Raw genomic sequence first — 22,326 nt, forward strand, 5'->3', positions numbered from 1 at the left:
ACACGAGAACTTCCCAATGGGTCAGGTGACGAAGCTAGCACAGCTCAATTCAGAGTCCAAGTGGACTTTCTGGGTCGGGGTGCGTCAGTTTGTGATTCGAAAAGTTTGCTATCTGAATTGGGAACACCATCCTAACTTGCACTCTTATATTATGTTCATTTTGAGTCGAGCTCAATGTCTCGCTCGCCCCAAACCCAACATTTTGGGTCCAAACAATATGTTTAATATAAAAATAATAAACAAAATTTATCCAAAACTAACCTTAAAATACAAAAGTTGATTACATAATTAATGATTTGAGTAATTATTCATAAAAAGTTGGAATATTTCGGAAGTTTTTTTTTATCGAAATAAGTTTGGAACACTTTGAAAAATTTTGGATAAAAAATGTGAAAAATTTCGGATCAAAAATTTGAACAATTTTGAAATCTCTAAATGCATTCTAATTTTTAGAAAATATTCAAATTTTAAATTTACAGTTTGGAATTTGAAAATTTTAATTTCAGAATCGAAAACACCGTCCCAACCTGCACCATGTCACCCATTGATAGAAGAAAATGTTGATGTGACTCCTCTTGCATTATTAAGATAAAGAAGGAAGAAGAAAAAACCACCAATGATCCAATTGTTGGTACTAATTTTTTATTTAACAAGTCCATGATGCAATGGTTGATAGCATAACAACATTACACTCCTTATCTGTCTGACTCGCACACACTTTTCAACATATAAAATCGACTATAGTATGGAGAGACATCGAAATGGACCAAATTTACTTTTTCAATTTATTTTTTAACCAACGATATTATTTATATTAAAGTAGTGAGGGTGAGCCAAGCTTCAAAATGTGATTCAAATTCGCTTTTGTTGGTAAAAATCGAATCTAAAATCTTTCTCTTACAAGTGAAGTGAAATACTACAAGACTGTTGTACTGAGCGGCAAAATGTACCAAATTTAGCAACCTAAAATAAATATAATGTATTTTCATAAAGAAAATAAAATTTTGACAAAAAAGAAAAAAGAAAAAAAAGAATATAAAATAAGCAATAAAGAAATAAATGCACGTGTCGGTCTCCCAGTCCACTCACCGCCACCCTACAAAACCCTAATAAACAACCCACAGAGATATACACAGTCGCGCAGCCTCCATTGTCCGCTTATCGACCCGTGCCCGAATACATGCCCCGCCGTTCCAACCTCCGCTCCTCCCTCCCCAAAACTCCTTCCACCTCCACCACCACGACGATTATCACGATTATTTCCGTTGCCATTAAGGCCACCACCATTCACTGAAATTTCAACTCTGACATTGCTTCCTCTTCTTCTCACAGAACTTCTAGCTTTCGAATTCGAGCTATCTCTCCGTCGGGTCCGTGTTAATGGCTACGTTGAAAAGCTGCAGCGTGTGTTTGCGAGAGTCTGCTCTCCAGCTTCCGCGTCACCATCTTAGCGATAACTACAAGAGGTTTATTTTCTTAATATTTAATTAATTAGTTGTTCAATTTGTTGATTATTTTTTTCAATTTTTTTCTCCATATAGTTTTGTATTCTGCTTTATTAAATTAGATCCGAATCAATTTAATTTGGTGGATGAAGAAAAACAGAGTTTACAAATTGAATGATAATTAATTATTAATTTCTTGTTTTTTATATGTGGGCGATAAATAGGCGGGATACAAAATGGAGGTGTCCACGGGCAGCTGTAATTCCCAATTTTCATCTGCCAATGCGTAGTTTTGAAGTTAAAAACAGGTAATTTTCCATGCATGTTAACCTGGGTTGAAGGATTTGAAATTGGAGATTGGGTTCTAAGAATCTTTGATGGTTCTAAGAATCTGGGTCAATAGAATTAGTCTATTAGATTTGATTAGAAGAACAAAATGCATGAAGAGGTTAATAGATTAGTCTATCAGATTTGTTAGAAGAACAAAATGCATGAAAAGTTCATGAGAATTGATTATTGCTCTTCTTTTCCGGGTTTTCGAGTAAAATCGTATGTTATAGTTCTTTCGTAGTGTTGTATGTTTTTAGAGCTCAGAAGGGGTGTTATTTTTAGCACGAACTTGTAACTTTATTCATATTTGTATGCCCCCTGTAAATACATATGATTAAATTGTTCTGGCTTTGAGCAAGTCCTGCTAGCCTGAGTCTCATACTCTGTTTACCATACCTATTGAAAAAATTGCTTGGTCCACTGTTTAATTCATGTAGTTATCGTGATTTTCTGTTGTTTCAGTACTTTGGTTGATAAGAAATCGTGTGCTTAGAACAGCTACATTATTTTTCAGGACATCGGTGGATGACATAAAGTCCATTAGGTTGATAACAGCCATCAAAACCCCATATCTACCAGATGGCAGATTTGATCTTGAAGCATACGATGCTTTGGTCAATATGCAGATTGAAAATGGAGCTGAAGGTGTGATTGTTGGTGGCACGACTGGTGAAGGTCAATTGATGAGCTGGGATGAGCACATAATGCTCATTGGCCACACGATCAACTGCTATGGTGGATCGATTAAGGTAATAGGAAACACAGGAAGTAATTCTACTAGAGAAGCAATTCATGCCACCGAACAGGGCTTTGCTGTTGGAATGCATGCTGCCCTTCACATCAATCCTTATTACGGGAAAACCTCCTTGGAGGGATTGGTTGCGCACCTCGATAGTGTTTTATCTATGGGACCCACTATTATTTACAATGTGCCATCACGAACCGGCCAAGATATCCCTGCAAGCGTGGTTCACACGTTGGCACAAAGTCCTAACTTCGCAGGTATCAAGGAGTGTGTTGGAAATGATCGGGTTCAAGAGTACACTGGGAAGAAAATTGTGGTATGGAGTGGGAATGATGACGAGTGCCATGATTCTAGGTGGAGCCATGGAGCTACCGGAGTCATATCTGTTACTAGTAACTTGGTTCCAGGTTTAATGCGTCAGCTCATGTTTGGGGGGAAGAATCCGTCTCTGAATGCAAAAATTATGCCTCTGGTTAAGTGGCTTTTCCAAGAGCCAAATCCCATCGGCTTAAACACAGCACTTGCCCAACTTGGTGTTGTGAGGCCGGTCTTCAGGCTGCCATATGTACCTCTTCCTCTTGCAAAGAGGGTAGAGTTTGTGAACTTGGTTAAGCAAATTGGGCGGGAGAATTTTGTCGGAGAAAAGGATGTCCGGGTTCTTGACGATGATGAGTTCGTCTTAGTCAGTCGATATTGAGGTAGTTTTCTTGTCTAGGACATTTTTTTTTCCTTGGGATGCTGAGTCTTTTTCCTTCAGAGTTTATAAGTGATGTTTTCTTTGGTTTTTGCTTGGCTTTAAATTACAGACACGAATGCTTTTGGGGCTGTTATTATATGAAGTAGTTCTATGTCGCAATAAGAAATGGTTCTTTGTTTATCACATCTACTCTTTTTTTTTTTCTATAAATTGTTTTGTTACAAGCGATATTTTACAGTAATCTACACTAAGTGAAGAAGGATGATTTGAACCCAAAACGCAGGTGGTTGAGAAGCCCTAACGACAAGGACAATCCACCGCCTGCATTTCTCACATCTACTTTGGCAGGAGCCTTGTGACTGAAATAATTGTAGCTATTGTTTCCTTGTCATTCACATGCCATTAAACCCTATCGTTGAGCCGTGATATTCACATGATTATTGCTTTAACTTTAGTTGAGATGTAAGTGTGACACTACGTCTTTTAGTACTTGTAGATGCAAATTTGGGCGGAATGATTTCAAATCTAGGGATTCGGTTCAAATTGTTCTTTCGGACCATGTACCGTTCATGTATGCCAAGATTTGAAATAACAAGGAAACGAATGGGTTTCAAATAATTCCTGAAGAGAAACTTGTGTAGGCTGCATGAGTAGGGCAGTTTTTTCACCGGGGGAGACTCGTGTGAGATGAAAAAAATCAAAAGACCATTCATCCTTGGGCTTAGTTGGGCTTCCAATATCATCAAACACTTACCCCACCACTCATCATGAGGTCACATAGCAGCCCAGCCCATACGAGTCCAAATGGCGGGAAAGGGAGGCTCAGGCTCAGTTTCTTAACTAATTTAATGATGCTTAATTTTCTTTTAATTTATTAATGTGCAAGCTAATAAGGGATCAGTTAATAAAGCTTTGAGATAACTGAAAGTACTTACACCAACGTTTGGCATAAATAATTAAAATGTAACTATGGCATTCAATTTGCCTTTAGTTTTCCTTCTTTTTGGCTGGCCCTGGAAAAGTCTCATGAGCAAAAGACAATGGTTGGAGGGGAAAATTTTTAGATTCTCCAACAAGCATTTTTGTAAACCATCTTCACTTGCCACCAATGAGAGCATGTCGGGTGAGTACTTGCAAAAGAAGCTCCGACACTTAGCGATTGCAATAGAATTTAAAGCGATTGTGTTCCCTTCCCTCCTGTGCTTGCGAGTTATATGGCCTTTGTATAGACATTGAATCTTGGACTCCTAGGCCCATGATCCTTAATTTATTCCATAATCCATATGTAATTAACTCCATCACGGACATTTGGTAGTGGACGATCAAGCAGGCTTTGCTGTTGTTGAATCCTACATCGGCTAGAGAGAAAGGAGAAAAACAATTTAAATAGAATTACTTTACTTTAACTAACATCGAAATCTTTTGTGGTAAAACTTCACACCTGATGGATTGTGTAGGTAGTAATTGCCAAATTTGAGGAAATGGGCCTTTGGCCTGACTCTCTGATAATTACTTTTTCAACCCATGTATTTTTTGGTTGCTGATAAATCAAACTCAAGTATCAGAAGATAATAGACACAATTGTATACAACCTTGTAACACTCAAGGATCTTTCGTTTGTTCCGGGCCCCAAGACACATGAAAACAAAACAAACAAAAAAAACAAAAAGAAAAAAATGAGAAGGAAATAAATAAAACATTGCAGTTACACAAGGATACTTGCGAGGATTTGTATATACTACTATTCTTAATTTGGATCTATTTGGAGGCACATAAATGGTAAATCGTCCATACCATACCATACCATACCATACCATATTTTATTATTTTTGCAACCTAAACCAAAATTAACCCACATATTAAGTGAGGTGGGGGAATTGATCCCTCCACAAGGAGATGAAAGAACAAATTAAGGAGAAAAGAGGCGCCCTATTACTCCATTTCCTTCTTGTTTAAGTTTTCTCATGAAAATTGCAAATTAATTAAGCATTAAATACGTGTTTAGATAATTAGTCTAGTACTGATGATCGTGTCTGAGCTTCAAGGGACTCCTAGTGCATCTGCATGCCTATTATACTGCTGCTGTTGTTTTGTTGAGAAAAAGCTGCTTTTGTTGGAGCTGTGAAAACAAGGCTTGGTTTTCTTGGACAAGAAGAAGTGCTTTTCTCCTCAGCTTATTATTCTCTTCTATAATGCTCTGGTTCTCCATATACAGCTTCAAGTTCTTCATTTCCATCTCTACCTTTGCCCCTCCGGTCTCTCCCTCTTTTGCTGTCGGTCCAGCTGGTTTTCTCTTCCAGTTCCTGTGTTAACATAACAAACAAAATTTAAACACCTTCTGTTAATCTCTTTGATGATAAGAACAAAGAATAATAGAGAGAGAGAGAGAGAGATAGAGAGAGATGGGTTGTGAAGTAACAAACCTGTTAATTAGGCGGCGAACTCGAAAGCTGTGTTGCTTTGATGGCCTTCGAAGGCGAAAAGAAGAGTATAGAGGACTAGACGGAGACATTTCTGAGTTCAAACACATTGTTTTCTTTACAATTCAGTTGCTGCCTCTGAGAGAGAGAGAGAGAGAGAGAGAGAGAGAGAGAGAGAGAGAGAGAGAGAGAGAGAGAGTTTAAACTTGGAGAAGAGAAGGCTAATAAAATTGTGGTTTGCGAAAAATAGAGTTCTTGGACTTTAAATAGGAGAGAAGTCTGGGTAGAACCTAGGAGGAAAAGATGAGCCACATAGCTATTTTTATGTATCTGTACTTGAGAGAGAGAGAGAGAGAGAGAGAGAGAGAGAGAGAGAGAGAAGGCTTTCCATGGCAATGATGGCAAAAGGAGTCATGATTACAAAGGCCAAGTATAGATTGAAATTAAAATGCAGAGGAGAAGATAAGAAAAAGAAATGATGTTAATAAGTGATAGTCTAAATAAAGTTAATATATTAGAAGGTATCCAACTCTAGTGTAAAATGGAAGAGTATCGCTGTGGTCAACTGACCTAACTTGTATGTGTCGATAAAGACACAATTCATCCAATATATATTTGTTTCTTTCATCACGTGACGTGTGACATGAAAACTTTACCACATAAAACTCTGATTCCGTCACTGGAATGAGAAATATAATTGTTAAAACCGTTTGCGAGAGAGTATCTCTCCCTCCCAAGGCTGGCTTAGAGTCGAAGACTCTTTCATGGATGGGGATCGATGCTTAAGATTAATTGAGAGGGGTTTGGGTTTTGTTTAGGCACATGGGAAAGTGACAATTACCCCAACTAGGGTTAGCAACTTTGTTGAAATTCAGAAGTTTCCCCCTTCAGTTTCAACTAATACGGTTTTGGTCCCTTTTCACAGAGTCCTGAATGTGGAAGATGACTTGTTGTGTCCATAGTCATGTGCTGCAATCAGTAAACGAAATCATTACTGCAGAAATCAAGAGTTTGAATAGTCTTGCTTGGCAGCTTGAATTCACTCCTCTCTTCTTTGTGTACTGAGAAAACAATGGATGAATATTAATCTTAAAACGACAAGAAGGTAATTAATTTTGTTTACAATGCTTAATAATTTTATTTTTGAAACTTAAATCAAATCACAAAGAAGATCCTTTGCGGATTATTAAACCATACACATCAAAATCAGTTCTCGGTATAACTTTTCTTGGATAGGAGACCAACTGGTGGTTTTGTCACAATAGTTCATCATTCCCGATGGCTCGAGGGGTGGCGGGGAGGGGCGCATAAAAGACTCACAAAAGCATTTCAACTTCTCTCTAACCATCATCATACGATTCACGAACATCAAAAATCAAATATAGGATTTACCGCGTGAAGTACAAGCTTGAAATTCATCATTAACCACTAGATCACCCTACGATTAATGTCATTGATGCTTTAAATAAAGAAGAATGGGAAACCCGAATACATGGACAATTGCTTTAATTAAGTCAATGGTTGAACTGAATGGGTATGTGAGTATTATGTAAATTTCTACGTGAAATTATGACGGATAATTAGCTGGATTTTGCATTTGGTCAAAAAGTTGGTGTTTGTCTTAATTAGTTGTTATCTTAATTAAGGCATTGTATTGAAAGTAAAGGTTGTGTTTGAAAAGTAGACGTCACCTTTAAAATGCTCTTTTACTTTTACACGAGAACAAAATGTCTGCAATTTGCATGTCGTAGGGTCAAATATTCAAACGTGTAAACTCAAACTTAGGGATAATGTAATCATTTCCCTTCAGTATAATTGGCCCTAACAAGAATATTCTATCCTAATTAAATCCCAAAGTACCAAATATTTTAGGAGCATTTTTCTCACCATCATAAATTAATATGTGTGCTCATTATACATTTTATCATCTGTCACGTGTCATTTCACTTAAATCTAGCTAACTTTAATATTATATGTCTTTTTTCAATTTTGAAAAATATTGTAAATACGAAAATTCTATGACAAATGAAACAAGAACATGTGTACAAAGAATATTTGTATTAGTGAGTTTACGGTTACAATCTTTTTACAATTTGAATCCACTGATTCTATCTCCAAACATATAAAGTGTGTAGGTAGGGGTTGTTGATCCAAGGGTTGTGATGACTTGATTTTGGATGAATGATTGCCTCAAGGATTTGCCTTGTGGTGAGGGAAAAACAGGCACGTGTGGTGGTGTTTGATGATTCTTCAAAGGTTTTGGTGAATAACGTAGAGGGCTTTTTGAAATTTTCTGAGTATTTGGGAATTTGGATGCTTGAGAGATTTAGAGTTTCAAAGATTCAGCATCTGGGGGTGAAATGATTTCTGGACCCCTTTCTTTATTTTGGAGCCTCCTATTTATACTCTCCAAGCTTTACCTATCAAAGAACCAAGACTTGATTTGTGTCTTGGTTCGTAATTTGTGAGTTTACTCCCTTAATTAATATTTGATTTAATCAAATAAAAATTAAATAAAATTAAACAAATCAATCCTTCCAATTTGACATTTTCACCAAGTGTTGACATGTGTCATTGCATGCCACGTAAGCCCTCGCATGCCGAAATTTAATATTTTGGTGAACATTTATTTTCACCGAAATTTGCATGTCTACAATATTAATTAGTGTTATGTGAAAGGACACGTGATAGGTGATAAGGTTGGTGAGCATACACCATAGTTATATTGAGCATACATTATAGTTATGGTGGTGAGCAAAAATGCTCCAATATTTTTAACTAGATGTGCGGTTTTGTCTCTGAATATTGGTTTTTGATTGCTTAACCTTTTATTTATAGGAAGGAGCGAAAAAAAAGCTGGACTCCAATTTGTGTTTGGTAACCCAAGCAAACCCAAGTTTTTTTCAAAATCACGGTCATTCAAACTAGAAAATGGAAATCTCCCTCATCTACATTCAAAAACCAGCAATTTTTTTTTTATTTTTTATTTATCAAAACACGGGTGAACAATAATCACCAATGAATTTTCAATATGTCAATAGTACCATCTCTCTCCATTGCACTTTCTGCGCATCAAACATATTTCTTCGTCTCCCAGGATCCCAACTCGATCTCTTCCTCCCTCGTCTCCCACTCGAGAAATCAATGGACACCAAATTCAATCAACAATTGAGAGAGGCACAAATTCAATCAAAATTGAAAGAGGCATAAATTCAATCAAAATTTGGGGATTTGAGAGAGGCATAAATTAAACCAATTGAGAAGAATATGACTCGAGAATTTTATCGACCTTGAACTCGTAGCTGGCTCTTGCTTCCTTCGGTGCGGATATTTACCGAACCGGACATGCTCTCCAACACTCACGCTGTTCCAACACTCATGTTGTCCCACCACTCACAATGTCTTTGGCTTCAAACTCGACACCGTCCCAACACTCACGTCGTCCCTAGCTTTCTTTTCTTCTTTTTAGATCTTTTATTTTTTGAAAGTGACACAGTAACATGATGTTTTAGAATTCTTACAACCTATCCCATTTAGTGGGAAAATGTTTTGTTGTTGTTGTTGATGAGGATGAAGCGATGGATTGCTGGGAGAGAAGCAGGAGGAAGCAACAGGATTATGAAAAAAAAATAAAGGAAAACTAATGAAAAGGGTTTGAAAACTTTGAATTTTAACGATAAAGACAAAATAAAGGGTAAAGTGAATAGTACCAGGTTTGACTTTTTAGTGTAAAAATGTGATTTTTCATTAAAGTAAACAGTACCGTGGACTTTTCGTTAAAACTTCTATTTGAAATAAAGGATAAACATGATAATATCACATAATCACCATATTTATTTTGGTTATTTTATATTGTTACAACAATTTTATATAAAAGTTTATCAAACACTCACACACTGATTTTTTTTTGTTAATTATCAAGCACTTTACTACTTCATTTTATAGTTGTTTATTCTCATAACACATCAAAAACAATTTCACATCAATACCAAATTAGCCTTGAGAAAGATGAGTAGAAGTAAAGAAAATTTGAAATCAATAATTCAAGTAGTTCAGACTGTTGGATCTTTGGATAGAGAATTTGAAATAAAACCAGTTCGATCCTTTATATGCTTCCGCTCCTGTTTGTCTCAGCAGAATTATATGAGTTCAAGAAAAATATAGTTCAATGTTACCATTTGAAAAGGAAAAACTAAACTAAAGTAATATAAAAATTGCAACAGTGCCCATATCGTTACGCATTTTATCAATTATATTCGGCTAAGAAAATGCACAACCACTTGCAACTGCAATTTCACTTTAATTTATATTATTATATATATTATAATATCTTTAAACTTTTTAAAGTTATCATGTGGCCTGATCACCTAAAAGAGAATCAATTAAGCGATCAATTAATTAACAACTCAAAAGTTTGTCTGTTTTTTAAAACAAGGTATCTACTGTAGGGGAAAGAGTTACATACACCCCTCACAATGCCATGGTGGTGTACTGAGTGCATTTAAATCTCTCTCTTATTGTAGGGTTTTGAATCAATTAGTCTAAAATTTATGCCCTAAACATTAAATTTTTTATTGTTTGACATTTATTTTGATGTACGGTTCAGTATTTTTTCGGTTTTCGATTTTTTAAACCCACCCCTAAGCTAAATGCAAACCAAGAAGTAGCAACTTTTTTCAACATATTATTCATGCCATATGATTTGATATATCTGATGAAGTTAGTTTGTCTAAAGCCACCTTTCCCCAAGTCCAACTTATGACAAAGACTCATATGAACTGTCACGTGCAAGTCACATGTGGCCATTTTGTGTAGGGCCTTAGAGAGAAGCCAAGGGAAAATGAGCAGTTTATCGGAAGGGATGCCTAAGCATGGAGGATGAAGGGAGGGAGTAGTCAATGTTGTTAGGTCCTCCCCTTTTGTCTCTTTTCTTGGTGTAATTGAGTACCAAAGCCATACTCATTTATTTGGAAAATGAACCCCATTTTTGGCTTCATCTTCTTCTTCACCATCATGATCATTTTCTCTCTCTCTCTCTCTCTCTCTCTCTCTCTCTCTCTCTCTCTCTCACCCATTGGATTGGTAATATCATCATTATCAATGGTAGTGGTGGTATTTTGTCCAACTTCAGCTCAGCCACTTCACATGGCACCCTTAACTCTACGTGGTTGGAGACAATTAAACTTGACAGCCCATAATACAATTGGGGACCAAAACTCTCACATTCTTGTCACAACCCTTATGATTTGCTTGCTACAACGAGCTATATTCGATGGATGGATCAAACCGTATGCTTTTGTTTTGTTTTCACAAAAATATGAAGCTATACATACCATCATCATTCTTCACGATCTTCCTCTGCTAAAGAAAGAAAGTCCGTCATTGAAGCAGAAATTGTTCTCTCGTCAGACTATAAATTTGAACCTAAATTTTGTTGATTTTGATCAAAATGTTTAGTCTAAATTCATTGTCTAACAATACAAACACAAATTTATCTACATGCAACATAAGTCTGAAAACAGACCATTACTGTATTGAAAATACCAAAAAAAAGGGCTAAAACAAAGGATGTGTACTACTTACATTGGACCATAGGGTGTATTCTATGTTATCATATCCTTTTTGTAGGTGGTATATAGTGTGAACATTATAGGCATGTATTAGAGTGGGCATAGAACTGGGTACTAGTCCCTCATGATGCCCCTTTGGACATGGGATATGTTTAGCCATTTGATTATTAGGGCTGCGACCAGAGCAAGCTTCACTCATTTCTTGTGTTACTATCTCCTCAGTACTTATATGCCACACCATGAGAGGATGAGATGAAGATAGTCAACAAGCAAATGAAGCTCCCACCATTTTCAAAAATGATCTGATTGCTTTCACTTATTGGTTTTTTTCTTCTTACAACTTTCGAATCTTTTCTTGTTTTTCTTTGGAAGTTTTAATTTGGGTGATCGATGGGCATGATGCATTTCAAGTGTCATATATACCAATTCATCACCTTCAATATTTAGTTTGCTAGACATGGCTCCACTATTGAGAATAGTTGGGGACAATTGGTAATTAATTGATGCAAAATAGGGACCCCAAGATTTGGTTTGGATCATATATATCATGAGACAAATGTGTTGATAGATGATTCTGCCTTAGTAAGACGTACTTATAATCAATCTTGTGTATGATTTAGAATTTCTCAGTTTTGTACAAATTTAAAGTCCGACCTAAATCTTTTTTATAATATGTTTTCCAATTAAAAAAGAAATTAAACTCTCTCTTTTCAGTTGTTTATTTTCTTTTGTGAACTCTCCCTTGGCAATCCTTCATGTGATCAAAAAGGTTGAAAACATGTGAGATGTTGGTTCTAAATGACCACCTTTTAACTACTACAATTTTTTTTGGTAAATTCTATTGAAATTTGTGGTCACAATGCAAGTTTTTGGTACAAGTTATAATTTCACATAAATGACCACCTTATAGTTTTCACTTTATAGTGTAATGTAATTTCACATGCATGAACTATACAAGTATTATGATCTATGAGTGTTCAGACACGTCTCACCATCAAGCAATCTGGTCCACATCACCATCGACATTTTCTTGCAATTCAAATTCGATCCATCTCCCACTCAATTGCCTACTGCGCAATCGATTGCCCTTAAGATTGCCACACTGCATACTCATCATGATATATATATATATATATATGTATATATATATATATGTATATATATATATATATGTATATATATATATGTATATATATATATATATGTATATATATATATATATATATATAAACACACACACACACACACCATTCAAGGGAAGGAATCCCTATTTTGTTCAAAAATTGAGGATTAGTTGTGGGATCTACTCTACATCGAATTTCAACAATCCGAATCATCTATTTTTTAAGTCTCGATTCATAGATCATCCTTGCAAAAATTCAATTCAATCCGAAATCATTTGCTTATTTAATTGTCACGGTGAAATTTCAATGTTTCTTAGATAATAAAGTGTTCATCAATTTCTTTGAACTCAATTAGATATTTCAAATATAACCGATTTGGCTAATATTTTGTAACTATGATCTATGTCGTTAAAGTTCAATGTGGTGTGAGTCCCACAACTAATTCTCATTTTTATAATAAAAATAGAGATCCATTTTCTTAAAAGCTTCCTCTGTGTGTGTGCGCACGTGTATTTGTATATAATATATATATATATATATATATATATATATGTATATGTTGTGTATCTCTCTCTACCTCCTCATTACAATTTAGAAGAGACGTACAGAGTACTTATCCACTAGACTATCTCAGTTCAAAAGAAAGAGATGCCACTACGAAAAGAAAAAGTGGTATCTAAATTTTACTGTTGGTCCTTATAGTTTTAGTGTTTTTCACTTCGATCCTGTAACAGCAAGATGAGCAAACCTCGACGTGGTGTTGGCCAAGCCCTCTCACGTTCTACTCAATTATTTGTATCAATGTCAAAGCAGTAAGTTTAAGTATGAGACTGAAGCATATACCTTTGGTTTTTAATGAGGAACTTATTTATAATGTGACTTTTACCACCCTAATCAGTGGAGTTAAGGTCAAAAATACTAAAAAGATATGTGGTCATGAACAAGAATTAAGTTGAACATAAATGACTGGACGATAGAGTTGTGGAAAAGCATGTTTCTTCTATATTTTTGACCTTAAAACTCCATAGAACAACGTACTAACTACAATAACCGATGAGTGGGCATTTATCTGTTTTCATCATCTTTGTGGACACGTGGTGAGACCCCTATTTTTATGGCCTTATTTACTTCTGCAGTTTGTCTCAATTAAAATTATAGATTAAAATTTGTCAAGAGAGCACTCACATGTCTCATGTGTGACTATTTCGACATTCAAAATGTCGTGACTTTTTTAGAGTGTGCACGAAACCACAGTTCATCTAAACAGATGCCTACACATAAAACATGCATGTGATGTCACGTCAAATTTATGTTCTCAATTTTAATGGGTTTAGCGATTGTGAACTAATTGAAAATACGAGGAAATTACATGACAAAAATTGCCAAAATTGAAACTGCGGGAGTAAAGTGAAAAATTACCCAAACTACAAGGACCAATTTGGCTAAGACGAATAAGAGGTTTTATGGAGTACTATTTCACTAAGAAAGTATGACATTATATTACTTTTCGTCCCAATCTAAATGCAAACGTGGATTAAAAACTATACAAAAACAAAGAGTAACATTTAAATAGAACTTACTTACATCTAGAATGCTAGTGTGACGATATTCTGAACCGATGACATGATTCATGCACGTAAGTTAAGATACAAGGTGAAACGTAATAAACTTTGAATATTGTCACTTCAATGTTCCAGTTGCATATAAATTTCTCTGTGGGATCTAGACAAAAGTTTCAAGATTAGGTTTTGGGGTCTTGCTCAATGAGAGAGAGCAAGTTACATCCAATAATTGAAGGGTGTAGAAGGAAGAGCATTTAGGGCTGTGCCTAGTGGGAAGATGTATTTGATTGCTGGCCTTGACAAATTTACTTCAAAAAATATTATCTACTTGGTTGACAAACTCACTGCTTCTGACTTCTAAGCAAAAATGCTCATTACTTAGATATCATAGCCAGCTTTCAGCAACTAACATTGGACTTTCTGAACAACATGCTTAGTATACACGAGTACATAACTCATGAATAATTACGTGAAGAGAGAGATAGAGAATGAGACACTAACACCGGAATAAAGAACCACTCAGTACTACGCTAACACCGAGATAGGGAAGTTCCTATCCATTAACTCCTCAGGGAAAAAGCGATCACGTGCTCGTCACATGAGGGGATGTGACTGGGAAAGTGGATTGAATCTCTCTAGTGTTCAATTTTCAGTCCATAGTTGGGGAAGGGGACTCTAAAGCCTCGATGAACATCAACTCCCAAGTTTAAGGAAAACAAATCAAGAAACAAAATTCTTTGTGAAATTGGTATAAAGGAAAGCCACATAGCTACATATATAAACAGTGAACGTAACTACAAGAGCAAGACTAAAGAAAACAAAAGGACAGATGCAAAATCCCAATATGTCTCGAGTAGTTACAGGTCATTCCAGTCCGAACCAGATAGGTGGAGTACTTGTGCTCCCATACACGCCTATTATCTAAGAGAATCTTCTGTATCTTGATCATCTTCATCCATTGCATCACCAGATTTTTTATCTTCATCACCCCGTTCGCTGCCCTCGGTTTCTGAATCTGAAATTGATCCGCTTTTGGCATCAGTTCTGTTATCTTCTTCATTGTCTGAACAGCTCTCAGTATCTGAGTCGGATGCAGAACCTTGTTTTTCTTTCGCGTGATCACAACTATCATCTACAATACCACCGAACTGTTCTTTTAAGTCCGGAGCAACAATCCCAATCATTTCACTTAGGGCATGTTTACTAATTTGGAATCGGGGTGAAGAGGAATTGGGTGCTTGACATTCAAGATTTCGTCTTCTGGCAGCAGCATCAGAAGATGGAGTACTTTGGCTCTCGGCCACCTGATCGGTGGAGTTGTGTGGTGCAGCAGCACCTTCCTCATTGTTGTCTCTGCTTCTTTGAGAGCCATTATCTCCATGCACAGAAGGGGCTGTGCTGTAAGCCCAGCTACCAATAACTTCAGAAGCTAAAAGATCTGCTGTCCTGATCGTACCACAGGCTTCGGTATCTTCCATACCTTTGAGAGTGTCATGGGGGCTATTTGATTGTGAGTGACGCTCCTGACAAATCATTGGAACCTGCTCATCATTTTCTTGTACGTTGGCTTCATCATCAAGTTGCATTGTATCCCCTTCTAAAGTGACAATTCTATTCAAATCAATATTCTGCTCGCCATTGATTCCAGGGCTTTCAGTTTCAGGAACATGCTCGGTGTCAATGCCGTATCCCTCCATAATGGGTGCTGTGCCAACACCATCAATCTCAGAACCAAAGGCACCCTTGACACCAAGGTCTGCACTTGTAAATTCTGCCTCTTCGGTATGTTGACCTTCTTGGCTTCTGATATCACAGTCATGTTTCTCGGTCACACTAACTTCATCACTAGAAGTTACAACTTGATTTCTGAAAGACCTCTGGGATGTTGTAGCTGACCCTGCCTTGGCAGTAATGTTACTATGGTATCTGATTGCTTCATTTCCTCTGCCTTCAGGTGCAGTTACATCATCAATAACCACATTGAGGTCAATATCTGCTGATGTGTTGTCATAATTTTCCTCGTCTTCCAGCGTCTTCTGCATTGATTTCAACTGTTCCTGCTGTTTAGTAAACAGTACAGAAATCTCCTCGGTTGTAGAATAAAATGCTCTTAGTTGCGTCTCCCTGTATGAAAAGCATATCTTCACAATGTTTCAAGAAAATTCAGCGTTGAAAAAAAAAAAGTAAACAACCCCACCCCTCCCCAACACAAACACAGAAAATGGACCTCCATTTGTGTCATTTGAAAAGAACTGACTGATTCTAGGGCAATAATTATTTTACAATTGGAAAACTTTGGGGGGCTAATCCACAAAGAGTTTTACGTGCTCAGCAATGACATAACAGGGAAGAAAGGGTTAAAAAACAAAAGCAAAAATTGATTACTCAAGAACTAAGCTACCATGCAACGAAATTACATTATAATCCTACAGGTAAAGACTTCTTTACCTAAGCATAATTCTTTCTCTGGCAGCTTTTAGCCTTCGTCTCTCAAAATCAAGATCTCGCATAGCAGCATTTATCTCTAGTTCAAGTGCAGAAACTTTAGCCCATGCTTCTTCTCGAGCTGCCTGCTACCAACAGCAAGAAATATGTCAGCTTAAAAAAGTAATAAGATAAATGCCTACTAAAAAAACATTTATGCCTTGCCTCAAGTGGATACATTTAGCGTGTTGTACCATTTACAACACTGTACAAGGCAAAAGAAAAATTTTCATGTCTACCTTTTCACTCTCAAGCTCCTTCCTCAGTCCTCTCATCTCATGTTCAAGTTCTTCAACTCTCTAAGCAAACATCCCCCAATATGGTAAGGAACTTAACTTCAACAGCTATATGCAGGTGAAGATAACTACAAAAATATTAAGCAGGCATGAAAGAGCATAATTACAATTTTTCGACTTTCAGAGGTTGACTGCTCTTCGGAAAGTTGGGTTTCTAGCTGGCGAACTTTATAGTCAGAGACTACCAACTTTTGCCTAGTGTCTTCCTGCAGAACACAGGGGAATCAATACAAGGGCCTCCAATGATTCAATCAACGTATCTAATTATGCAGCATGTAAAAATATAAAGGTAGTGCCAATATTACCAATTTGGTTCTCAAGGTTTCCACCAGCAAACATGTTTCTTTCTCTGATTCCTGAGACCACAAATCTCTATATATCATTCCTCAACACAATCAAAACATTATATCATATACGAAAGTTATAAATGCATTCATACCTGAAGCTTATTAATTACTTCTTGTTGCTCTCTTTGTCGTCTTGTGGCATCATCAGAAAATCGTTTTAAATCCTCTTCAGCCTCTGATTGAGCTTTCTGCACTGCTGCTTTCAAATCTGCTGCAGCCTTTTCTCGTTCTTCTCGTCTCTGAGCACGCTCTTCATCCAACTGTGCCTTGAGTTCAGCTATAGATGCTTTCTGACTACAAACAAGGATAAGACCATCACTATATCTTTCTACATAAATTAAATTTTCTCTCAGCTTCTGCATCCTAAGGTGGGGAGAGAATCAGTCACCACTGTTCTTGACAAAACAAGTCAGGCTAGCATAGACATGCTCAAATGAAGCATGATATCAATAAGTTAATAAGTAGATATATCTTAGCATGAAAATATATTAGCCATCCCAGCTACAGCCATAGCAAGTATAGGAAACAAAGTTAGTGTATATTTTAGTATTTGAATGTATTGTGAATGCCAAGTTCCTGCAGTGCTTTTACCAATAACCACAACACCCTTATCAGAAAAAGCTGGCCACCCAAACAAAAGTATCCAATTTCTTCCCATGCCTTGGCTCAGAAAGCTTGGAATTTTAGATTTGTGTACGACGTAGAATCAAGTAAAAGTTATAAGAGGAAGCTACTTGAACTGCTAGCCAGAAAAGCATGGGAGACAGCTACTCGAACAATATTGCTTATTACTTAATACTAATACAATAAGAGACTCCATTGAAAAGAAAATATATACACTCAATAGGCAAACACATGACCAAATAATAAGTGCCTTACCTATTCACTATTTCATTTGCTTCAGAACATGACTGCACAGAAGCACTGAGCCTTTCATTAAGGTCTTCGATAGCATGCTTTGTTTCTGCATATGTTCTATTAGCTTCCGCCAGCTCCTTCTGTTTAATCTCCAGACCACGTTGCAACTCACTGAGTTGATCAAGGTAAGGTCTTGCCACCGATTCTCTCAGTTCTTTCTTTTCCTGCAGGACAAAACATGTCACTTGTCAGTAGATTGACGTACCTTCCTTGTCAAGAAATAACACAGTGAATGTCAACCTGCACTAACATGCACTCACTTATACCAATTCAATGTATTCAAAGCAGTATTTTAAAAAATGCGCCTCAAGGCATGCCTAGGGGGCCTTCAAGGCAGGGCGGTAGCAATTTCGCCTCTGTTCTGGGAGTAGGCAGAAACTCGCCTAGGCTTCGACAGGTCGCACCTAGGTAGCCGAGGCACGCCTGAGGCATTTGACTGGGTGTTCCCAGTACCCTTCAGCAATCCAAAATCTTGCTTGAAATTTGAAATTTACTGGAAACCTGGCTCCAGTTCTGTGTTGCAGCGGCGTCTTCACAAAGAAGATGACCATGCAAAGAAGAAGGGTCTTTAATTTATTTATAAAGACTTGGCGCAAAATGACATCATTTTGGCTAAGTCTACTTTTTATTTATTTTTTTTATAAACCCCAGCAGAGAGCAGGTCCCCCTTCTTCCTGATCCAATACCCGATTCTACCTTTCAAAATTCACCCAATTTCCCTATTCCTCAAACCCTAAATTCTCCCCAATCCCATTTTCAATTTTAGCCCAATCTCATACCTCAATTTGTTTCAAAATTATCCACACCACCAGAATTTGTTAACTACGTTTTTTAGTATTCTAATTTCAATTTGGTCACTGGCAGTTTGGTTGCTTGTTTGATTGTTGATTAATTTGAGTGTGTGTATATATATATATATATTATTTTAGGTCCCATGAGGCGAAGCCTCACTCCTAGGCAGGGCTATCCATGGAACAGCTCGCCTATGCCTTCGCCTTTTAAAACATTGATTCAAAAACAGGCATGGTTGTTTCATGGAAAAGGATGGGGAGAGAGAGAGAGAGAGAGAGAGAGAGAGAGAGAGAGAGAGAGAGAGAGAGAGAGGTCACAGGTCACCAGGTGCATACGTTTTCATGAAACTCAACAGCCAGACGAGTCTCATTGCGCAATGTATCAATTGTAACGACTTGGTTTTCCAATTGCTTCCTCAATTCCTGAAGTTTCAAAAGGAAGTTAATTATTTTGACTTTCCATCATCATTCACAACAGTTCTACAATCAATACTGTAATATCATCAATAAGGTACCGTGTTTGACCGTTGAAGACTTCGAAAATCATCAAGAGATATAGGACCATCAGAAGAACCAATGCCAATCCCTTTAATTCTCTTATTATCAGTGACAAAATCCTCTGTACTAAAAAGAGAAAATACGTCAATAAAATAATGAGAACAAGTAACATTAACTAGTCCAAATGAGCCACATTCACAACCATGAAGACCATCAGATCTATGAATCTATTATGACCTGAGTAAAAATAATTATTATAGTGGTATTTTGCTCATGAATATACCTGCTTTTCTTTTTGCAAATGCACCATCTGTACTGGGACTGGACAGTGAAATATCTCTGTATACGAATGCATATGCAAGATCTGTAATTATAGACAGATTAAAAGGTCAATAACATTCTGTCGTAGAGACTATGGGGCTTCTTACAAACTATAAAACATGAACAATATCTCTATACAAATACTAAGAATTAACAACTCCTCAAATTCTACTTTGGAACCCTATAAATAATAAACAGGGTGTTAGTCGCATAAGTGCCGCTTAGACTACAAGATGGTTATTGGCCACTGTAGTATTACCATGCTGAGGAGGTGCTGAAGGTGATATAATATCTCCATGACGTACTTCAGCTTCAACACCAACTTTCGTCAACTTCATCCAGTTGAGATATGTCCCATTTGTGCTGCAAAAATCTCAATTCAATCATTCATTTTATAAGTTGACTGCGAAACTGAAAAATCTCAACGCATAACAATAATAAACCTCATGTCCTTCAAGCATACGGATGTATGTTTCGTATCTTCATTAGCAGCCCTCTTCCTGTATATCTTGCAATGCCTTCCACTAACCGCAGTCGAATCAATCTGGAAACGTACATCGTCCACGGTTCGGCCAATCCAATGCTCATCCGCAGTCAACAGGATGTTTATGCCCTGCAATAAAAATTTTGATTCATGTTTTTAACAAAAAAATAAAAAAATAAAGACTACATCAAAACAGTGTAAAATAAAGAACCAGAACAGCCTCAATAAGTTCAATTATTTGATCAGCAGTCAATTAAACCTAATAATTTGTACAAAGTTCATGTTTTGAGCCCACAACGAAACAGATTCAACAAAAATAACAATGCCCAGAGAGAGGGGAACGAAATGCAGGGTACCTGGTTGCGTTTGCGGGCCTGGGTGGAAATGGCGGTGAGGACACCCCAGACGCCAGGGTCGTAATTCTGAAGGGGCTGGGAGGCGATCTTGGAGGCGACTGAGGTGATGAACTGGCGGGTGCACTGGGAGGCTTGTGGAGGTGTGGTGGCCGCAGCGACATTGGGTTTGACTGGAGTGGGTTTGGAGGAGACCTCGCTTTCGCCTACGGCAGACATTGAAGGACGCGGGAGGTTTTTGGAAACCCTAATTAAGTAATTATGAACAAATTTGGGGGAAGAAGGAGAGATTGGAGGGTGGAGTGGAGAGAGTAAGTTGGGAAGTTTGTAAAGTTTGGGACTACGGGATTTGGGTCTTCTCAGTGCAAAATGCAAATGGTTTGCCAAATACGGTTGAGATTTAATAGAGTGTTGAGGAAGCCAATGGATAATACAAATTTACTGTCACACTCGCACGCATAGTTTATACGATGAGAGTATCGACTTTTCATTGACTCTTCGTTATTTTATTTTTTATACGTAATATTTTATAATATTATCACGGAATTGTGTCAAAAAAATTGAGATGAAAGAGGGTCCCTAGAGATTTCAATTTTTGAGAAAGTCTGTTTAGCATTTTTTTTTTCTTATATTGAACTCACGTAGTATATTAAGGAGAAATGATAACCAGATTTTCTTAAAAGTAGTACTCTCTATAAATTCTCTCTCACCTTATGTTCTTTACATAATATTTTATAAGTTGACATAAAAATTGACGTTAAATTGTGAGGTGACAAAGTCTCTTATAGCATTTCTCGTACATTAAGTACATAAATTTTGTAATAATACGGCCCACAAATTATTAATTAATCGTTTACTAACCAATTTATTTGTTTTCATACAAAATAGTTAAAATATTGTAAATAATGAGTTTAATATCAATTATTTACTGCCTTTTAATGTAATATTGTATGAAAATTGAAAACTAATTTTGTAAAATATTTTGTGTCAACCAACTTATTATTCTAGAAGTGTTTCAAACTGCGAATTTTACAATTTTTGAGATTAAGTGCAACATTCATTAAAGAAGAAGGAATATGTACAAACAATGAGGATAGGGTGCTAATAATGGTCTCAATAAAAATCTTGTTGGAGATTTTAACTTGGATGAAGGAAAAAAAAAAAAAAGCGTTCCACACCTAACAAGATAAAAACCTTGCATGCGAATTCTACGTCTTTAGGGCTAATAATGGTCTCAATAAAAATCTTGTTTGGAATTTCAACTTGGATGAAGAAAAAAAGAGCGTTACACACCTAACAAGATAAAAACCTTGCCAGCGAATTCTACATTTTTAGGGCTAATAATGGTCTCAATAAAAATCTTGTTTGGAATTTCAACTTGGATGAAGAAAAAAAGAGCGTTCCACACCTAACAAGATGAAAACCTTGCCTGCAAATTCTACATTTTTAGGGCTAATAATGGTCTCGATAAAAATCTTGTTTGGAATTTCAACTTGGATGAACAAAAAAAGAGTGTTCCACACCTAACAAGATAAAAACCTTGCCTGCGAATTCTACATTTTTAGGGCTAATAATGGTCTCAATAAAAATCTTGTTGAGAATTTCAACTTGGATGAATAAAAAAAGAGCGTTCCACACCTAATAAGATAAACATTGCCTGTGAATTCTACATTTTTAGATTAAACATTAGTTCCTTTTTAAGATTTGATTAAGAGGCTTTGACCAATTTCCACATCAGTTTTTTTCTATTTTGTTAGATTAGTTATCGACGGGATTGGGTCTCACGCCATCATGCAAGGGCTTAACTCCTTTCCATCATTGTGGTAAAAGCCCACTTGCTAAATTACATGTTATATTAGTATAAAAGAATCTTCACCTTGCAACTAATTGCCTACAATCTAGAAAAGTTAATTTCCCCAATTTCCTAATGGCCTTTTTATA

At 36.6% G+C, this 22,326-nt stretch overlaps 2 protein-coding genes across 3 annotated transcripts; one reads left to right on the plus strand and one right to left on the minus strand.

The window, feature by feature from the left end:
- Nucleotides 1-1,068: 1,068 nt before the first annotated feature.
- On the plus strand, nucleotides 1,069-3,400 carry DHDPS2 (dihydrodipicolinate synthase). The gene is made up of 3 exons (XM_068488975.2): nucleotides 1,069-1,466; nucleotides 1,670-1,753; nucleotides 2,290-3,400. The coding sequence occupies exons 1-3, from the start codon at nucleotides 1,381-1,383 to the stop codon at nucleotides 3,215-3,217; spliced, it is 1,098 nt and encodes a 365-aa protein (XP_068345076.2). The 5' UTR covers nucleotides 1,069-1,380; the 3' UTR covers nucleotides 3,218-3,400.
- An 11,244-nt stretch (nucleotides 3,401-14,644) lies between these two features.
- Nucleotides 14,645-20,766, minus strand: LOC137747451 (SMAD/FHA domain-containing protein). Of its 2 annotated transcripts, none has more exons than XM_068487560.2 (13): nucleotides 20,389-20,766; nucleotides 19,992-20,161; nucleotides 19,808-19,911; nucleotides 19,511-19,591; nucleotides 19,245-19,348; nucleotides 19,066-19,152; nucleotides 17,900-18,102; nucleotides 17,113-17,314; nucleotides 16,979-17,029; nucleotides 16,781-16,879; nucleotides 16,617-16,676; nucleotides 16,342-16,463; nucleotides 14,645-16,017 (listed from the first exon to the last, which is right to left on the minus strand). In XM_068487560.2, exons 1-13 carry the CDS (start codon nucleotides 20,602-20,604, stop codon nucleotides 14,811-14,813), a joined length of 2,706 nt encoding a protein of 901 aa, XP_068343661.2. In that variant the 5' UTR covers nucleotides 20,605-20,766; the 3' UTR covers nucleotides 14,645-14,810. The 2 variants fall into 2 exon arrangements, with proteins under 2 accessions (XP_068343661.2, XP_068343660.2); XM_068487559.2 differs by having other exon boundaries at nucleotides 16,342-16,466; nucleotides 20,389-20,764.
- Between the last annotated feature and the right edge of the window lie 1,560 nt (nucleotides 20,767-22,326).

Source organism: Pyrus communis, chromosome 2, assembly GCF_041283825.1.
Source record: "Pyrus communis isolate YQ-2024b chromosome 2, ASM4128382v1, whole genome shotgun sequence".
Classification (NCBI taxonomy): domain Eukaryota; kingdom Viridiplantae; phylum Streptophyta; class Magnoliopsida; order Rosales; family Rosaceae; genus Pyrus; species Pyrus communis.